The sequence below is a fragment of the Lactuca serriola genome, chromosome 9 (genome assembly GCF_051521515.1).
Source record: "Lactuca serriola cultivar US96UC23 chromosome 9, Lser_US96UC23_V15, whole genome shotgun sequence".
Taxonomy (NCBI): Eukaryota; Viridiplantae; Streptophyta; class Magnoliopsida; order Asterales; family Asteraceae; genus Lactuca; species Lactuca serriola.
In genome coordinates this window covers 203,323,566-203,344,846 of record NC_136416.1, presented here as the reverse complement: position 1 = coordinate 203,344,846, position 21,281 = coordinate 203,323,566, and the positions used below count along the sequence as shown (strand labels likewise).

Here is a 21,281-nt window from a genome sequence, read left to right as displayed (position 1 = left end):
AAATTGAACACATCAATTCTAGTCAGCACCCGGCCAGGTATTTTAGATGTCAGCACCAAATCATCGAGGGGCCCATAGATATCGTTTCTCCTATTAAGGCATAAGGGACGAATAAACTTTGACTACATAGTATTTGTCTATTTCATCATGTCACACATGAATATACCCGTTATAGCCACCAGTTACGGATAGCATTGGAGTATACCAATGCATAACAGAATCTTAGGCAAAGCCCCACATGTATCTCGGTTTGAAGAACAGAAGATATTATCATCTTCGAATTACTCGTGACTTAATCCATGAAGTAATCTCTAAGTGCGGGTTGATCCAATACTTAAATCACTATTAAGTACTCACAAGTGTTGACACAATCACTATGTCATGCTCAATCAAAATGGTCAATCCACCAACACTCATGATAGTCTTGAATCACTACTTACGTCCAAGAGTATGACCGACTGTGGAGGTTTGAATACTTAGTACTCGGAAAATGGGTTCTGAACATGCAAAAGTGAAACACAGTATTAAATTAATAGAAATGATAGCAACACCATCACTTTATTAAGTCTCCACAAAATAAACACCAATTCTATTACAAATTCACACTGCTAAATGTTTCAAAGATTTTATCAAACTAAACAATTACACCATATCTTCAGCAAATCTAATGCCTATAGATCTAGTATGACTATCATGCTTGATCCTTGATAATGGTTTAGTGAACGGATCGGCTGGATTCTCCTCTGACGATTCTCTGCTCACAACAATATCTCCATCCTCGACTCGATGTCTTACATAGTGGAACTTTCTAAGTATATGTCTAGAGTTACCATGGTCTTTGGGTTCTTTAGTCAACACGATTGCACCCTCATTATCACAGAAGATTTCCAAAGGATCCTTGATGCTCGGAACGACACCAAGATAATTAATGAAATTCTTTAGCCATGTAGCTTCTTTTGCAGCTTCACTAGTTGTTATATACTCTGACTCGCACGTAGAGTCTGCCACTGTCGATTGCTTGGCACTCTTCCAAGTGACCGCTCCTCTATTAAGCAAGAATACCCATCCTGACTGTGAACATGAGTTGTCGCTATTAGTCTGGAAACTGGCATCTGTATAACCTGCAACTCTCAACTCATCCTTACCCCCATATACCAAGAACGTATCCTTTTTTCTTCTAAGGTATTTCAAAATATTCTTTACTGTCGTCCAATGACTTTCGCCTGGGATGTCCTGAAAACGACTAACCATACTCAGAGCAAATGAGACGTCCAGACGAGTACATGTCATGGCATACATGATCGATCCTATAGCATAAACATATGGGACTCGAATCATTCTTTCCTGTTCATCACTAGAATTAGGACATTGAGTTTTACTCAATTTCGTGCCATGTTGCATATGTAGATAACCTTTCTTGGAGTCCTGCATCTTGAATTTCTTCAAGATCTTATCCAAGTATGTACTTTGGGTCAGTCCTATTAGACGTTTTGATCTATCTCTATAGATCCTTATACCAAGTATGTATGCAGCCTCTCCTAGATCTTTCATAGCAAAACAACTCTCAAGCCGCGTCTTAAGACCTTGCAATGTCGGGATATCGTTTCCTATAACGAGTATGTCATCCATATACAACATTAGGAAGACTACATTACTCCCACTAGCTTTGGTATAAACACATGACTCTCCTTCACTTCTTGAAAAACCAAACTCCTTGATATTTTCATGGAAGCAAAGGTTCCAGCTGCGAGACGCTTGTTTTAGTCCATATATGGACCTTTCAAGCTTGCACACTCTATTTGGATATTTTGGATCTATGAAACCCTCAGGTTGTGTCATATACACTTCCTCTGTGAGTTTTCCGTTAAGGAAAGCGGTCTTCACATCCATTTTCCATACTTCATAGTCATGGAAAGCTGCTATGGCAAGTAATATCCTAATAGAATTGACCTTGGATATTGGTGAAAAAGTTTCCTCATAATCAATTCCTTGAGTCTGAGTGTAACCGTTTGCAACCAACCTAGCCTTGAACGTGTGCACATTCCCATCCATCCTTGTCTTCTTCTTGAAGATCCATTTGCACCCAACAATTTTAATGCCAGGAGCAGGATCAACCAAATTCAAAACTTGGTTGTCATGCATAAACTGAATCTCACGCTCCATGCTTTCCTTCCATTTAGCAGCCTCAGGGCCCTCCATCGCTTCCTTATAGTTGGATGGCTAATCCATATCAACCAGTGTATGATCACTGATCAATACGTCTCCTTCTGTGCTCACATGGAAACCATAGAAATCAGGAGGAGCACTAACTCTATTGGATCTGCTAAGAGGAGGTGGAGATATATCATTTTGCTCAACAGGTTGCTCGGCCCCAGGTTGAGACTCCTCAACGGGTTGTTGTTCCTCAGATTGAGTGTTAGTGTCTACTAAAGGTTCTTCTTCATTTAATTCTTGAAGCTCTTCAAGGTCTATGTGGCTCCCACTGTCCTCTTTGGAAATGAGATCCCTCTCAAGGAAGAATCCCCTTCGAGCAACAAACACCTTGTTTTCCAAAGGCTTGTAGAACAAGTATCCAAATGAATTTTGTGGATAACCAATGAAGTAACACTTCTCCGATCGGGGTTCGAGCTTATCATTCGCCTCGCGACGAACAAAAGCTTCGCATCCCCAAACCTTTATATGTGCTAGAGAAGGACGTGTCCCACTCCACATTTCAGAGGGTGTTTTAGCAACCTTCTTAGTAGGTACGAGGTTTAGGATATGGGCGAATATCTCTAAGGCATACCCCCAAAAAGATATCAGAAGTGTAGCTCGACTCATCATAGATCAAACCATGTCCAACAATGTTCGATTTCGCCTTTCAACTACACCATTCAACTGTGGTGTTCTAGGAGGAGACAATTGTGAAACTATTCCACAATTCTTAAGATGATCGTAGAATTCAAGACTTAAATATTCTCCACCCTGTCGGATCGGAGCATCTTGATCTTTCTGCCCAATTGGTTCTCTACTTCGTTTTGAAACTCTTTGAACACCTCGAAAGTTTCTGACTTATGCTTGATTAGATAGATATATCCATATCTACTGAAATCATCGGTAAAAGTCACAAAGTATCTTTCTCCATGTCTTGTGGCGGATTTAAAGGGTCCAGAAACATCTGTGTGGATTAGGTCCAACAAATCCTTGCCTCTTTCACAGTGGCCTGTGAATGGCGCTTTTGTTATCTTGCCAAGTAAGCAAGAGTCGCATACATCATCCGATTTGAGGTCAAATAATTCCAAGATTCCATAGGATTGGAGCTTGGCAATGCGTTTCTTGTTTATATGGCCAAGTCAACAATGCCACAAACATGATTTATCTAATTCACTATTAGATGAACCAACATTCACAATTAGTTTATCAGCATCACATACAATACTTTCATACACACCTTTACAAGGACTATCTTTAAAAATAAAACAGCCATTCTTATAAACCAAAATGTCACCATTATCATTATTAAAAGAAAAACGACAACCATCCTTATAAAGTGCATGAAAGGAAACAATGTTTCGTGCCATATCAGGCGAGTAGCAACAATTCAATAAACTAAGATAAACACCACCACCAAGCATGAGCTCATAGGTCATAATCCTTGTAACAGTTGACTTGTGCCTGTTCCCCATGATTAGGTTGAGCTAACCATGCTTCAACTTCCTACTTTGTCTTAGTCCCTGTATATCAGAGCAAATATGAGTACCACATCCTGTATCAAGAATCCAAGAGTTAGAAGTATGGAGTTCTTGTTGGATTAATGTCTAAGCCCGTAACCATATTTGGTAAGTACTTGACCCGGTTGTGCATGGTCCTTTTGGGTTGCCTTCACCAAAGCAACTTGACTGGAGAAATAAATAGAGAGAGAGGTTATTATGATTTATTAATATATTATAAGAATAATATATTAAAGGATAAATCATATTTGTTTAATTAATATTGGTCAATAATTCATTAGGAATTAATTTTGTGATCAAGTGTAATTAATTAAACTAGAGGGACTGAATTGTAATTATGTGATAGTTGCAAAATAGGGAAATGGTTATCCTAGTTGTAGGATGGACAAATTCAAGGGATAAGATATCCTTGAAATCGTCCAAAGGTCCATAAGGATAAGGGTTATCAAGGCTTATCTTTGATTGCTTGGTGGGCAAGTAACTAGATAAGGATAAGGACTGAAACCCTAATCTCTACCCTATATAAAGACCCCTAAGGCCTTAAGAATTCGTCCACTCGCTTCTAAGAGATCCCAAGACCGATTTCTACCTCTCCCCTTCTCTCTCTATATCCTCTCCAATTGCTTGTGGTGTTTGTGAGCCATTAGAGGTACTACACTTGTGGTACTTGCTTTCAAGACTTAGGGTTTGAAGATTTAAGTTGTTATTGCAATATAACAACAAGAGGTATGTGATCTAACCTTCTATGTGATTTTCGAAAATAGTAGGCCACTTTATGGTTTTATTCATGTGTTCATAATGTTGTGTATCTAAGAGTGAAAACATAGATCCAAATCTAGGGTTGCATGCACACATAGGATTGTATGTATAAAACCCATCAGTTCTATCATGAACATACCTGAGGTGCTAGCCACCTTGACTTTTCCCTTCTTGAGGTCCTTGAGGTATTTAGGGAAACTACGCTTCCAGTGTCCCTTTTCCTGGCAGTAAAAACAAATGGCTTCACTTGGATCAGCAGAAGGAGTTATTTCAGCTTGAGCCCTTTTCTTGGGAGCAGGTTCAGACTGTCCAACCTTACCCTTACCCTTTCCTTTGGGTTGAGGCACCCTTTTCCTTTTGGCAGAACCACGATCAACAACCAATATTGGAGCAGTAGGGTTAGAGTTGTTGGGCTTCTTCATGCTCGCTTCAGCAGTTTTGAGCATGCATGCAACTCCATCAAGGTCTTATCAAAGCCATTCATATTGAAGTTCATGATGAACCGCGAATATGAACTAGTAAGAGAGTTAAAAACCATGTCAATGGCTAACTCCTTAATTAGCTCGACACCTAGATTCCCAAGTCTGTCTATGTACGACTTCATCTTTTGGACGTGCGCACACACATAAGCTCCCTCTTGTAGTTTACATGCCATGAGGGATTTAACGATCTCGAATCGTTCTTGCCTAGCTTGCTCTTGAAACATTTCCTCGAGCTGATGGTTAATGTCAAAGGCACCCCATGTTTCAAAGTTCTTCTGGAGACCAGAAACCATGGTTGCTAACATAAGGCAAGCCACTTTGGTTGATTCATCATAATGTTTGTTGTAGGTAGTAATTTCTTCTGGGGTAGGGTTTTCTCCAAGCACGGGGACATCTTCGTCGAGAACATACTCTTTGTTCTCATATCTTAATGTGATCCTCAAGGTTCTTATCCAATCAAGATAGTTGGATCCATCCTCCTTGAGTTTCTCCCTGTTAAGAACCGGCATTAGAGAGAAGCTTGAGTTTTGAGTTAGAGGAGGAGGAGGAGGTAGATTGTTGTTGTTGTTGTTTGGTTGGTTCGACATCTACAAACGATAAGACTCCAATTAGTTTGATATAATTCCTTAATTAATAATTACCCTAATTAAATTATTTGATTCAGGCTAGGATCCATATTTGGCTTCATGATGTGTAAAGGGATGTCGTAAACACACCACAAAGTTATTTAGGTAGACAAAGCTCTTTGTTAATTTCAATCACTATGAAATTCCTAGATCTTTGAGATTCATTGACTATTAATGGCATGTTAATCTCGGATTATGTTCATCTCAAATTCAATGACGGGGATGCCGCGAATCATTGAACAGATGGTGATTCACCCATGCAAAAATTGTGTGGTCTCCGGCTCAAGTTACGCTTGAGATTCGCGAGTCTCACATCATTCTATACCTATACCATCCAATTGACGTGCTGGTTAACCACACGAGCTCTATCAACAAGTTATAAAGAGAATGTGCATTTTTCATGGATAACATAAGATTCACTTTTAAATAAAACGGGATTTTGTTTTATACTTGTATTTAGAATACTTTTAGATTGACCATTATCACTATCAAACCCTTTTGGTAACTTCATTCTCAAAATGCAATAGGGCGGTGTGGGTGGTAAGCGCGAAGCATATTAAAAACTGACCTCATTAGGAATCATAGATACCTCCTCAAAACCCCTACATTAGAATGGGTGAGCCTAGTCGAGGCAAGACTGACAATGTCAATATTTAAAATATGCGAGGACACATATTGTAATTCTCTTATACATACAATATATGAATCTTACATATATAAGGGGTAAATTTAAAACTCTTTAAATTTAGTTGTCTATTATTAATTCAAATTAATTACAAGGATGCAATATAACAATTAATAAAACATGAGAGGTTAATATTCAAATTTATAAAACTCTATTATAAATAATATTTAAATATTTAAATCCATTAAATAATAATAATTATTCAAATTTAAAAACCCACATTTAAATAATATTTAATTTTCTAGATCTAATCCAATTAGGTATTTATCCATGCAAGATAAAGCTTGAATTCGAAAAATAAGCAAGATTAAAATCGATAATGCTGATCTGCTAAGTTCACGTTGTGAATTAGGGTTTTTATCAAATTAGGAAATTTTCAATTAAACTTTCATCATTCAGTTCCAAAACAATATTTTCAGAAAACATTGATGTAGGGTGAATGTAACCATGAGCCAATGGCTCTGATACCACTGTTGGGTAATACATGTATCAAATACATTCAATAACTAGGCAACGGAAGAATCAAAACAACAAAAAGATTTACCTAAGTGTACATGCACCCTATGGATCTATGGCTTCATACTATTAGTTCTACTCTATGAAAACCGAAAATACAAGGAAGAATACTAACCTCTTTAGCAACTAATGATCTTCGAGCTTGACTCCTTATGCGTGCCACCTTGTTTGGATGATGAGGATCCAAACTAGAATCCTTCTCTTAGTTCACACCCAATGAACTCAAAAGAGTAGAAACAACTATTAAACTAGGAGGGATGAACTAAAAGAAAGTTCTTCCACAATGAGGGAGAAAGAAGATGGCGAATACTCAAGCCAAATGAGCTAAGACGAATGAATCCCTAAGGCCATATTTATAGCCTTGGATACCTCCTAGGGTTTTATCCTTCCACCCATGTGGGATGGGATAGGCTATGAACGAAATTCCCTTTATCCAAAGGAAATTTTTGTCCAACCCCCTTCCTTCTAGGGTTCTGGAATGTTCCCTGATTAACCAACTATTGATTAACTCACATTCAACCCTTCTATTAATTAAACTGTTAATTAATTCCCAAATTGTTTTCCAATTAGTTTCTAATTAATTATTAGACAATAATAATTAATAAACTAATCACTCCTATTATTTATTCTACTCAATCTTGAATCATGAGGGCAACCCAAGAGGACCCTGCTATTATTAGAAATATCACCAATTAGTTAATGACCTTGGACACACTTCCAACAGGCAGATACTCACAGTACTGACACGATCTTTAGAGCTCAAACGAATAAGTAGACTGATGTACAAATGCATCATATTACATAATATGATTATAGGAGATGAGGGAAGAGCGACTTGTCACTATAATGAAAATGAGAATTTATGAAATGTCGAAGGAGTTGGTATTAGTATGTTGACGTAGATGGCGAACAAAAGGAAAGTATATGATCGAGTTGGAGACCACAACCTTCGCGATGATTTGGTGGAACACATCTTCAATGCTCAATTACATCACATTGTCGACAATTTTGAGGATGAGTTGTTTGGCAATACAAATGACTAATCGGACATGGTTGAAGAAGAATTAGGTGAAGATTATGATGACATGGAGAGTGACAATGATTAGACATCACGTACTATTCTACTATGTTTCGATTATGTTTTGTTTAATTATGTTTTTAATTTAGTATGTATTTTTTTAATTAATGAAGTACTTTCCTTTTATTAATTTTATATAATTACATTAATAATAATAATAATAATAATAATAATAATAATAATAATAAAAGTATGGTAATGTGTGGTTCGATACCCACCAGTTTGTTTTGTAGGAGGGAGCAAAATGATGTGGTGCTGACGTGACATGCCAAAAATATGGTAATATATAAAAATCACAACCACTGTCTAACGAGGATATATATTATTTCGGGTGTGCGAATGATAATACTATATTGATTGACATGGTTGCTCAAAAGATAAACATAATTTAAAGAATTATTTTAAATGAGATAGTTTTTAGATGATCAAATATCTTTTCCAATTGATATTACTAATTAGTTTATCTTTAATGTAATGAAATGTAATATATATTTGTCTTTTAACATAATATCGCATTTATACATGTTATTTGTATTTTTCAAGTAACTTATTAATTAGTTTTTATCAAAAATTATTATTTAGCAACAATAAGCTATTAGCTAACTTTTCAACTAATCTGCTAAATATAACAAAACTGAAAGTTAGTTGTTAATTTATAAAAACAATGTTTGAAAAACATTAGCTAATAAAAATAATGTTTGGTAAAAATAGTTGTGAAATGTAAAATGACATGATATGACATGTATAAGAACGGATTTTTTATAGTTAATATAATTATTTTGAAGAATTTAAAAAGTTTCATGAGCTCTTTGAAAAACTAGTTTTATTATCTTTTTAAAAATCTAGCTTATAAGTTATTTTTTGGTTCGCCAAACATGACAATCTACAAAAGTGTAAAAAATAAGATGCCTTATAAAGTATAAACTAGTTGTGGTATGCCAAGCAATGTCTTATGTGTGGCCCTCAAAGACCATCATGCGTTCATCTTATGGGTTGCTTCAAGGACCATCTCAAAACGTATGATACGTATTGTTTATGGGAGCCCTATCAAAATCCCATATATATAGTTTATGCAACCTTTTTCCCGATTCTCTCAACTACCTTTTCTTGAATATACCTACCTCTCCTATGTCTTGCATTATATGAAACCCAAAATGAATCTTAGTAATGCTCTTAACAAGTAGATTGACATCATTAACACCTTCAAGCAAACCACAAAAAGTAAGACCATTTGGTCCATTATTCGCAGATTGGTGCTTGCAGATATGGTCTACCACCTATAGATCAAAAGAAAAACATGATCCTCAAGAATATGAGAAGACCCTATGAAACGATGGTCAAGACGACAAGTGATTATGTTTATTTGAGACTCATAATCTTGACTCTTGAAACCTCCCCAAATGTCTCAGAGGCCAAGATCATTCATAATTGACTTTGCTACTTCCGCCCCTCTACTATTATATGAGAGATGTATTGACCTTAAAGATCATAAAAAAAAACTTGTATTACACAATGATACATCAGTTTAAAAGCTTAGAAATAACCATGTTAATTGAAATCTGACAATTTCAAATAAGAAAAAGTATTATTCATGTGTAGTTAATTTTGTTGTCATTTCGAAAAGAAACTGATTTTTGAAATGTTTTTACTGGTTTTGTGCCACTAATTTATTGACATCAAGTAGTTTGAAATTTTCGAACAAATCTAAAAAAATTCGAAGCCTTTTAAGGTGATAAGACATTTTCAAAAAAAAAAACATATAGTAGTAAAAGGGTGTTATGTGTGAGCGGTAGTATTTGTGATATAATATTCGTTCATGCAACTTCGCATGTATTTTCATAAATTAAAGAAAGAAAATGAAGGCATTGTAACATACATTAAGACATACACACAAATTAGGTTTGAGATATTCTTAGTTATGATTGGTCGTATAGGAATATTCATATTTATTACGTTGTATACATCATATGCATATCATATAATTTTAATGGAAGTCATATCATTTGTAGATCCGAACGCTTTTTTCAAGCTTGTGATGCGTACTCATTATAGATGTTGCCCATTTGAAAGGGAAGTACATGGCAATGTTGTTGTTCCTAATGGTAGTATGGATGGAATACACCATATACTGTAACGCCCCAAATTCTGGTATGTAATTTAATTAAAATAATTTTCATTCTTAAGGGGGTACTCGACGAGTCAGAAGCTAAACTCGTCGAGTAGAGACGAGATTTGCACACATTTTAAGTGGGTGACTCGACGTGTTCATATTCCTGGACTCGGCGAGTCTGCCAGTCCAGATGAAACCCTAATCTCAAGGGTTTGCACCCTATTTAAACATCTTATGTGCCCCAGGACCGACCTCCCTCACCCACAAAGAGTCCCATACGAAACCCTAGCAATTCTTTAAGCAACCTTGAGTGTTTTGTGCTCTTTGAAGTTTTTAGAAGGAGAAGGAAGGAGGATCCAAAGGACAAGAAGAAGATCCAGGCTTTTGGGGGTCAATTCAAAGCATATAGAGGTATTAAAACTCGAACCCTTGTTGTTCCTTCAATTGAATCTCCATAAAAGCTTAATCTAGTCACTTTTTGGGCCATTTCTAGAGCTATTAGTGAGTGGGGGGCATGTAGAGATAGAAGAACATCAGATCTAGTTATGTTTGAGCTCCAGAAGCTCAGATTCACCAGCTTTATTAGGCCAAACACTCATGCAAGCCCTAGATCTACACTTTTGGCTTATTTAGGGCTTTTAATCCTCATTTGATCATGCATGCACGTAAAGTTGGAAACTTTACGTGTAAAACCCACTCTAGGAACCCAGATCTATGAATTGAATGCCTTGGAATCGATAAAAATCAACGATATAGTTATGTCATGCAAGCGACTCGGCGAGTTGTTCATCTCGACGAGTCGAGTCGCGAGTGCCCAAATTTATCCCTTTGAGAGATTACGAGTGGAATCAGTGAGTAGGGCGTGGACTCAGTGAAATGGGACACAAACTCAGTAATGGAGGGACTCGGTGAGTCTACGCCCTGACTTGGCGAGTCCAAGGCAATCTTCTTGCCTCAAGAACAGACTCGACGAGTTGTTCATACAACTCGGCGAGTCACAGACTAGACGTGTTCATGAGATGAGGGTGGACTCGACGAGTTGTTCATATAACTCGGCGAGTCAGATGAAGTTAGACTGGATGTTATTATCGAAGAAGAACTCGTCGAGTCTTTGCTAAACTCGACGAGTAGTAGCGAGTAGCGAATAAGAAGAGAGTATAGGGACTCGACGAGTTGACGGCCCAACTCGACGAGTCTGGTCAACTAAATGTTGACTTTAACCAGAAGGTTGACTTTGACCAGGGGTAAAATAGTCATTTTACCCTCAGTTCAGTTATCAATATATGATTTAGTGTTTATAGGAATTGTAACCGGGGAGTTCCAGAGCAGCAGTCATCCAGTTTCGGATTTAGCATCTCAGCAGCCAGAGTTCCGAGGTGAGGTTCCTTCCAGTAGGAACGGGTCTACAGCCACAATGTCGGCCCGTTTAGTTAGCAGTAGTTCCGGACCTCGGTCCGATGCAGTAGTTAGATTGCTTGATGTCTTTGTGATTCAAGCATGTTTTGTGTTATGTGTTTTGGACCCTGGTCTGATGCAGTATGCAGTATATGTGTTCATGCTAGTTGATATGTTTATGCTATGTTATGTTCAGTCAGTTCTGGGTTTCGGTCCGATGCAGGGGACAAGGTCCCAGTCAGTTTCGGACTTCGGTCCGATGCAGTTTCCGGACTTCGGTCCGATGCAGAGGGCAAGGCCCTGGTTAGTTTCCGGACTTCGGTCCGATGTAGAGGGCAAGGCCCTGGTTAGTTTCCGGACTTCGGTCTGATGCAATAGGCAATGCCCAGTATGTGCTTTATATGTTATTGTATGGTATGTGGTAGTTTGGGGGAGCTCACTAAGTTTCGTGCTTACAGTTTTTAGTTTTAGTTTCAGGTACTTCCGCTAGCAAAGGGAAGAGCTCGGGATGATGGCATCGCACACACCACAGCTTCAGTTTTATCCTGGGAGTGTTATTCGGATATTGTTATGATTGATACAGTTTTGTTTTGACACAATTACTATGACATTTGAGTTACTCATTCCATGGTTTTTATTATATATGATATTCGATGATTTGATTTTTAGTAATATAAAAAAAAAAAAAATGGGTCGTTTCATATATTGCCACTAGCCTGTGGACGGGGAAGATAGAGAATATAGAATCATCGAATTGTTTTGTTTATCAAAACTCCACATAGGAATCAATGATTCGGAGGGCTTGACCATCATACCATATAAATCTAAACCCATTGAACATAGTGTTAGATATGTTTTCCTAAATGAATATCACAAACTATGTTGTCGGAATTTGCTATTGAATATGTTTGAAATGCATGAAAAAAATTAAGTGACATGAAATCGGGATGCATGTAAAGTGTTGTGGCAGGAAGTCTTTGAAGATCTTATGGTTAGGTTATGTGGTGTTTTAGTAAAAATATTTGAATATTTTGCATGAAAAATATTCAATATCTTGCTTCTAAGGGATATGATATGGTTTTATGACTTAGAACAGCATTGAATACACTATGTACGACTGAATGTAAACTACAAATAACTATGCTTGTGGGATTTTTTTCGGCTAACAGTGCAATAATGGTATTTCAAACGTACAAATAAGGGAGAAAATATCATAAATGTTTTTACATATTTTAATTCAGCAAAAATAATTGAATCCTATTTAAACTTTGCAGCAAAAATTCAACATGAAATCAGCCCATGGATCGAGAATAAAATTAACCAAAAAATGAGGAAAGTTTGACATGGAAGGTGTTACCAATCTCAAAATACAAATTTGAAATACACAACTATTTCAAAAAAAAATACTTGTAGATGTAGGCAGTTGCAATGCACTGGTTTATCTTGTGGTCATATGATCATTATTTGTATTTCCTTAAATAATTTGCATTGTCACTCTTAGACTATCGCTTATATTCAATCAACAAGTTGACGAACTTAAATAACACTACTGTATAACTTTGCAAGCTGAGGGTCCAATACTAAAAGATTACAATATATGCCAACAGTAGGGCCATACTCCTCTAAATGCTCAGCTCGTATACCATTTGCAGATCCACATCCTCAAAGTCATGGGTCTGAAGTAAGGGTAAGAGTAAGGCTAAGTCTAGCGTTATGGACAACAATTCACAAACCTAAATCAAAGCCTATTATTATACGTTCAATTTGAATGAATGAATGTAATAACAACATACTAAGTTATTTTATTGGATTATTCATTGTATTATATGAAATTGTACTATTGCCTAACTAGTTCTGTTTTAGGTAAGATTTCGAACTACTTGTTAAATTTGTGAAATCCTTCTTAGATTCTCGAACTAGTTCTTGATAAGCGAGCTATTTATTTGCAGAACTTTCAAAATAATTCTTGATAAGATTTTCGAACTATTTTTGTTTTTGAACTATGTAAAATATTCTAACTAATCTAGTTTTTTAAGATTTTCAAACTATTTAGAGTATAATTTTTAACTGTTTATTAGATTTTCTAACTAATCATTTGATTTAGTATTTTGAAAAATAGATACATTACGGATTTTTTTTTTTGTCGTGATTATTTTCTAAAATTCTATTTCACATGGACATTATGTAAAATAATGTAAGCAATAATACTCCTTGACGATCAATATTTATTTTTAATATTATCTAATATATATATATATATATATATATATATATATATATATATATATATATATATATATATATATATATATATATATATATATATATGTCAATATTTGAGAACTTTGAACTTATAAGAAAATAAGAAAAATGATGAATTTTTATAATGAAAATGTTTTTTTTTATCTTTTAAATTTAAACAAATAATTTAAATAAATAAACAAAACAAACTAGTGAACTTTAATTTTGAGAATTTTGAAATTAAAAGGTAAATTGATTAATGAAATTGGTATCCATTTATTACTATTATATTACAATTGTCACATTAAAATATTACGTGGAATTTAATAAAATAGAAAAAATCATGAAACACATACATACACACACAAACACACACACACACACACACACATATATATATATATATATATATATATATATATATATATATATATATATATATATATATATATATATTCATTAACGTTAATAAAAACATATTCTTTCTTTCAAAATTTTAAAATCAAAGCAGTAAAAAAAATTGTATACCTCTGTTCACAATAATTCTTACATAGATAAATTAACCATTTAAATATTTCATTAACGTGAAGAAAAACATATTCTTTCTTTCAAATTTCTAAAATCAAAGCAATAAAAAATATTTTGTGTCCCTCTATTCACAATAATTCCTACATAGACAAATTAACCATTTAAAATAGGACATGCCTTGTTTTTGCGGTTAATGTTGGGGCTAGGTTTGGGCTTGCCCTAATATAGACGTGCCCCCACATCAACTTTTTTCAGTACCACAATAGTTACAGCTACAATAAGTACCACTACAAGTACATCTCCTTAAATTTACACCAAGTTTTTACAGTGGACCCAAAATTAATATAGGAAAATGGTGCTAAATATAAGTAATATCAAAATTCAATTTACTTTTTCACTCCAATTTAAAGAGAAAAAAAAAAAAAACACGATTACTCTTCAAGCAACAAAAAAGATTCACTTCAATGGGGCATTAATGATATGTGATTTGATGGAGTTAGACCTCAATTTAATCGGTGGAGCTATAGAATTGTAGATTAAATGTTAGTGGTTATGAAACTAGCGTTTATAAAATTAATAATAAGGGTAAATGGTACAAAAAACACTATTTTTACACAGAAATTCGATTTTGACACCGTGTTATTTTTTGTGTCAATTTTGACACTGTGTTTTCCAATTCGTTACAATTCTGACCACTTGACCGGTTAACCAGGTTACATGCTGACGTGGCATAATGACGTGTCAGTTTTGATGACGTGACATGCTGACATGATATGCTGACGTGTCAAAATTGAATTTTTTTCTCACAAAAAACACTAAGTTTTCATTTTTTTTCGATTTTGACACTACGTTTAATTTTTTCTTTCAACTTTGACACTATGTTTTTTTGTTCCAAATCGAACATCATTTTTTCCAATTTTGTTCAATGTTGACAATTTTCTATTTGAAACCGTATAAATATTTTTTTAATACATTTAAACCGTATAAATATGTTTTTTTTTTCATTTAAAAACCATAGTTTTGTATAAATACATTTTTTTTTACACTCAAACCATATTTTTATGTATAAATATGTATTAACTATATAAAAATTGTATTTTATATTAATATGCAACTTTAAAATGTGTTTGAAGGTTTATAGGCGTGTAGTTGATCAAAATTTGGATATCAAGTTTGCAACTCATCAAATTTTTACATCTTATTAGAAGCTTATGGTTAGTTTGATTCTCATGATATAACTAATGCTTTGAATGTAAGAAAAAAAACACCTTGTATTTAAATAAAAATGTGGTTTTTAAACGAAAAGAATATGTTATACGGTTTAAAATGTAATAAAAAAAAATATATTTATACGGTTTCAAATGGAAAATAGACAAAATTGAACAAAATTCGATAAATGATGTTCGATTGGAACAAAAAAAACATAGTGTCAAAATTGAAATAAAAAATTAAACTTAGTGTCAAAATAAAAAAAAAAGTGAAAACTTAGTGTTTTTTGTGGAAAAAAATCAATTTTGACACGTCAGCATATCATGTCAGCATGCCACATCATCAAAACTGACACGTCATCATGCCACGTCAGCATGTAACCTGGTTAACCGGTTAAGTGGTCAGAATTGTAACGAATTGGAAAACACAGTGTCAAAATTGACACAAAAAATAACACGGTGTCAAAATCGAATTTCTGTGTAAAAATAGTGTTTTTTGTGCCATTTACCCTAATAATAATACATATAATGAGCTTTTCTTTTATTTCTTTGGCAATCAAAAGTCATCGAGGACCTACGTGCAATATTTTAATATTTGGGATTAATTATCTATCTATAACAATAAAAATTTACACAATAATTGTTGGAGGCCTTACCCCATCCCTATAGAAGACCATAGTTAAAAACAATTACACATAAGTGGAAGACCATATTTAAAAATAATTACACAAGTGGATTAATGAGTAGTTTAATAATAAATTAGTTAAAAAAAAAATGTCAATAAAGAGGGTGGGAGATTAGAAATACTAATAGTAGTATGCGAGTTGAAAGAAGGAATATATCATAAGATAACTAACGTACTCAAAGGCTTAGAAAGATAAAATAAATAATTAAGACATACTACTTTAGTACCCTAAATTTAAGTGTCCACTACTTACTCATTAATATCTAAGATTACCTGTTAACTCTTTCATGTTTGACCTCAAACTATCTTCATATTGCATCCTCGTTGCATCAAACATAACAAACTCCACTCTCTTTATCGTATATGTCAATTGCCTCATTTGGACATATGAAACCATTTTAATCTTCATTTCACCATAACATCTGTAACTCTCAATTTCCTCTCATGTCTTCTTTATCGGCCAATATTCGAATTCATACAACAAAACCGACTCAACTTAACTGCTACCATTCAATTTCAAACCATCTTTTTCGTATAAAGAGCTCAACGGTCATCCTCCATTTTATCTTACACACACATTTTACTCCCTCCATTATCCTATCTATTAAATTTGCAAAAAGATATTTCATTATATCTATGTTAATATTGTAGCGATCTTTTTGCAAACATCACCTTCCAAATATCCAATGTAACATTCAACTACATAAGTATCTCTTAAGGTTGTTAAAATCCCGATTTTAATCTTAAGATTTTACGATTTTAAAATCCTACAACTCAAAAACGATCTCGATCTCACTATGTTATTCATTGAGTTATCGTGTGCATCGATCGTATCTTTGTCCAAAAGATACCAAAATGAGTAACAAATTTTTTATTCTTAGATAAATATCGATCTCAAGTTTCGATTCACATGACTACTACAAACCAAAAAAATTGCATGTTCCAAAAAAAGATCAAAAATTGCATATGTCTATTGCATGCGATAAGAAAGATCTTTAAGTTGTTGAGGATCAACTTCTGAAGGCGAACGCGTAAGAGCACATTGAGCGGTTGTGGTTTTTGGGAACGCGATCACATCCCTAATTGAACTACTCCCACTCAATAACATCACCAATCGATCGAACCCATAAGCAATTCCTCCTAAAAAGATACCATTCAACTTTCATCAAAATCCAAATTCCCACAAAAAAAAAAAGTCAAACATTTGACTCATTAGTCAAACATTTTCTTACCATGTGGAGGAGCGCCCATGTCCAAAGCCTCAAGAAGATACCCAAATTTGGCTTCAGCCTAAAAATTCATAAACCACATTAGTATTATTAGAATTTAGAAGCAAAAACAAATGGGAATTTCAATTTTTTATTTTTTATTTTTATTTTTTTTGCATCTACTCACTTGTTCAGGGGAAATGCCAATGATCTCGAAAACCTTTTGTTGGACATCGCGTCTATATATTCTCAAACTTCCTCCACCAATCTAAATGGATCCACATGGAAAAAGTCAAAAAGAAAATCTTTTTGAAAAAATTATGGTCAAAATTGATTATGAAAAAGTCAACTTAAAGAAGATAATAATAATAATAATAATAATAATAATAATATAACCTCGACACCATTGTAGACCATGTCATAAGCCAAGGCACGAGCAGAAGCAAGATCCTCCATGTCTTCAGGGTTCGGGGCAGTAAATGGATGATGAAGTGCCTGCAAAAGTCAAGGGGCAAAATGGTCATTTTGTCACATTCGGACTGTTTATGCTTAGCTCTTTACCTACTTGGGCTTTTTTTCCTCCCAACTCTTCTTACGTTAAAATTAACAAATATTGTGAAATTTGGTTTTTGGAATGTAAGGGTAAAACGGTCATTTTGTCTCATTTGTACTATATATTGAGTCTAGAAAAGAAACATCACTTTATCCATAAAAAAACATCATTACCCATTCAACCACTTTACACATAAAAAACAATGCTCGTTAAGTCAAATAAGTCAAAAGGAAACATTTTTTTATAAAAAAAGTCAACACTTGGTCAACATAGTACACACCTCAAGCCTTTCCTCAGATTCATTCCATTCAAACATTGGAAAATCCGTTACCCATAAGATCGAATGCTTCGTCTGCACATCATACAAAAATAAAATTTAAGCATTTAATATAAAAAACAAAAAATATGAAAGAAAGAAAAAAAAGTCAACATTTCTGAATAAGAACTCACATGGTCAACCAAGCCCAACAGATTGGCTACATACATTCTTAACCGGTCAAGGGTTTTGTTGACCGATGAAGTGGGACCCACTGCAAACAAAATAAGGTCACCGGGTCCCGCCTCGCATCTTTTCAAAAACAAATCTTTCTTTGTGGGATCCAAACTTGATGTCAAAGCAGGAACCCCTTCAAGTTTACCTGGATTTACAATTTCTACCCTTTGTCAACATATTTACACAAAAACATTGAAATTTAAAGATTTTTTGTGTTGTTGGTTAATATTACCATCTTCCGTTATCTTCAAGAAAGGCAAACCCTTTGCCCCAGATTTGATTGCTTCACTTAAAATTTCACCTTTTTTGAGGGCAGTATTGGAAAAAGATTTTGCACCTGAAGGTACACATAACACTTTGATGATTCCTCCATTACTCAAGACATCTGAGAAGACTTTGAAGGAGGAATCTGAGAAAATATCAGATACCTGCAATTCCAACAATAACAATAAAAAGGGTTGAATCTTTTAAAAAAAAAAAAAAAACAGAAAGAAAGTTTGTAATATGAATAGAAAGATTACATCTTTGAGTTCAAGGGCAAAACGGGTATCTGGCCTATCTGAACCATATCGACTCATTGCTTCTGCATATGTAAGCCTTGGGAATGGATTTGGCAACTCAACACCTTTGATATCTAGAAAAACCTGCAAAATGGAAAGAGATTATAAAAAAAAAAAGAAAAGAAAATTGTTTAGTGCTAAAACAGTAAAAAGCATGAATGTGTTTTAACTTTAACCTTTCGAATCAAATCTTCATTGAGGCTTAGCATGTTTTCAAGAGGAGTGAAAGCCAATTCTATATCTAGCTGTGTGAATTCAGGTTGTCTATCTGCCCTTAAATCTTCATCCCTAAAACATCTTGCTATTTGATAGTATTTATCAAAACCAGACACCATTAGCATTTGTTTGAAGAGTTGTGGACTTTGAGGCAAAGCATAGAATGTTCCTGGCTTCATAAAGTGAATCAGAAAACAATTTTCATCTTTTTCTTTTTTGTAATGTAAACTAAAAAGGATGCAGAATGTTAAAAGAAATATAATACCTGAACTCTTGATGGAACCAAATAATCACGAGCACCTTCAGGAGTCGATCTAGAGAGTATTGGAGTCTCAATCTACCTTACACCCATGAAAAATTAAGGATCAAAACAAAGAAAAAGATGAAGAACATGTAAAGAAATAAAATGTTGTTGATTTAAAGACACACATTCACAAAACCATGATCATCTTCTAGATATCTTGTTATGAGCTTCACCACTTGATGCCTCAACATTATGTTGGAACTCATTTCTGGTCGACGTAAATCAAGACAGCGATATCTACAAAGTGGATCTTAATTCTTTTAACTACATAGTTATTCATCATATTTAGCTTTATTAAAGATAGAAGAGTAAAACCTACCTCAGGCGAATTTCCTCTTTGATAGAATCTTTAGCGTCTTCGGCACTAGTAACCAAGAATGGCAACTTAGCTTTCACAGCATTCAAGACTTGGACTTGCTCAGCAGTGACCTAAAGTGTAGATGTAATTACGAGTTTAGAACATGGAGATACGATGTTATTGGGATTGAGGAGGCTAAATTGCAAGTGATCTAACCTCAATCATGCCAGTTTTCATGTTTTTGTTAACCGATTCACTTGGTCGGGGTCGAACAACACCTTCTATAGCAACAACATACTCAAGTCTCAAGTCATTTACGATAGAATGGGCTTCCGGGAATTCATTGGGAAGTGTTGTGACCTGGTTTTCAACAAATTTAAGCACCATTCATAGTTCGAATCAAGAAAATGCATCAAATGAATGAAAAGTGAACCTGAACGATTCCAGAATGGTCTCTGATATTAACGAAAGTAAGCCCACCATGACCCCGATGAAGTGCGACCCATCCACACAATCTAACCCGTCTACCCACATCATTTTCGGACAATTCGCCGCATAGTCCGTTCCGACTGACCCATTCAAGAGCGGCGGTTTCGTGAATCGATCCAGGTACAGACTGCCGTCGTTGTTCCTTGGTGGTTGTGGGGGGATTACTGACAACCGGTTCGATTGTAGAAGCAGACACAGAAGAGAAGGATTTTGTTACAAGGGGTTTGAGAAATATGCGATTGATGCGAAACAGTGGGAGGGATTGAGTTGAGAGGTGTCTGGATCGAATTGCTATGTCGGGTAAGACCCGGAGAATCATGGACATGGTTTTGCAGTGGGAGAGGGGAAAGGGCTTATCTATTGTACAGAGAAGACGAGAGGGTTTTATAGGTTGCAAGTTGCAACTTACTTTCAAGAGGGTTTTAAAGATTGAAAACATCTCAATTGATGCCCTTTAAGCTACAAATTATGAAAATATTACAAATTACAAAATTGTCTTTGAAAATTTCGAAGTCTTTTAGTTAACAATATTTCTTTATCAATATCATATAATAATTTCAATTCAAACATCTCGTATATTATTCAATACATTATCAAAAAGAAATGTGTAAAAGCTTTTAATTTAATTAGACCACCTACACGGCTTCATTAGTTGATTGGGTTTATCAAGTTCTTCTTCGCCTTCATATCCATAACAATGGTCGTCATTATCAATGACATTTTCTTCAAACCCCCTCTCTTGCATCGTTGTTATTTTCATTGGTAGTGGCAAAGCGCCAACGACAATTTTTGATTATCGATTACATTTTTAAATGTCACCTCCACACCTGAAAATCGTAAAATTCTATTTCATACATCGATTTCATAGCAAATATTGATGATTACCATCATATTCGTGAGGAAGAAGGATCCTTTTATACCTGTCTCAGAGGCGTATCTCTCAATTGATTCTATTGACGATTCTCTCGTGAAGTGCGACGTGGCAAACCCGTATTGGAGGGTCATCCGTTACGTCTTTTGCCTCCTTCTCCCATTGGCTGGAAGGAGATCTTCCAAATATTCAATAAGATAGTGACTATCGTCCGATGAGCGAGTGCGACTCTATGATTGGTTCCACATTTTCCAGGATATGATTTC

At 34.8% G+C, this 21,281-nt stretch overlaps 2 protein-coding genes and 1 pseudogene across 2 annotated transcripts; all 3 read right to left on the bottom strand.

The window, feature by feature from the left end:
• Positions 1-642: 642 nt before the first annotated feature.
• Positions 643-1,431, bottom strand: LOC145076475 (secreted RxLR effector protein 161 pseudogene; annotated as a pseudogene).
• Positions 1,432-4,887: 3,456 nt separating this feature from the next.
• LOC145076474 (uncharacterized) lies at positions 4,888-5,460 on the bottom strand. The gene has a single exon (XM_079022339.1). The coding sequence runs from the start codon at positions 5,458-5,460 to the stop codon at positions 4,888-4,890; it is 573 nt and encodes a 190-aa protein (XP_078878465.1).
• Positions 5,461-16,879: 11,419 nt separating this feature from the next.
• On the bottom strand, positions 16,880-20,554 carry LOC145073387 (tRNA synthetase class II (D, K and N) family protein). Its single transcript, XM_079019938.1, has 14 exons — positions 20,089-20,554; positions 19,872-20,015; positions 19,677-19,786; positions 19,483-19,594; positions 19,319-19,390; positions 19,014-19,226; positions 18,799-18,921; positions 18,510-18,705; positions 18,235-18,422; positions 18,065-18,136; positions 17,628-17,726; positions 17,419-17,499; positions 17,256-17,313; positions 16,880-17,163 (listed from the first exon to the last, which is right to left on the bottom strand). The coding sequence occupies exons 1-14, from the start codon at positions 20,467-20,469 to the stop codon at positions 16,994-16,996; spliced, it is 2,019 nt and encodes a 672-aa protein (XP_078876064.1). The 5' UTR covers positions 20,470-20,554; the 3' UTR covers positions 16,880-16,993.
• Between the last annotated feature and the right edge of the window lie 727 nt (positions 20,555-21,281).

Excerpts from the sequence above, each read along its gene's own strand:
- LOC145076474 (XM_079022339.1), bottom strand. The coding sequence starts at position 5,460 with ATGCCGGTTCTTAACAGGGAGAAACTCAAGGAGGATGGATCCAACTAT.
- LOC145073387 (XM_079019938.1), bottom strand. The coding sequence starts at position 20,469 with ATGTCCATGATTCTCCGGGTCTTACCCGACATAGCAATTCGATCCAGA. Across the intron at positions 19,595-19,676 it reads AAAGAGGAAATTCGCCTGAG|ATATCGCTGTCTTGATTTAC; the intron begins GTAGGTTTTACT and ends TCCACTTTGTAG. Across the intron at positions 17,164-17,255 it reads CATGGGCGCTCCTCCACATG|GAGGAATTGCTTATGGGTTC; the intron begins GTAAGAAAATGT and ends GTATCTTTTTAG.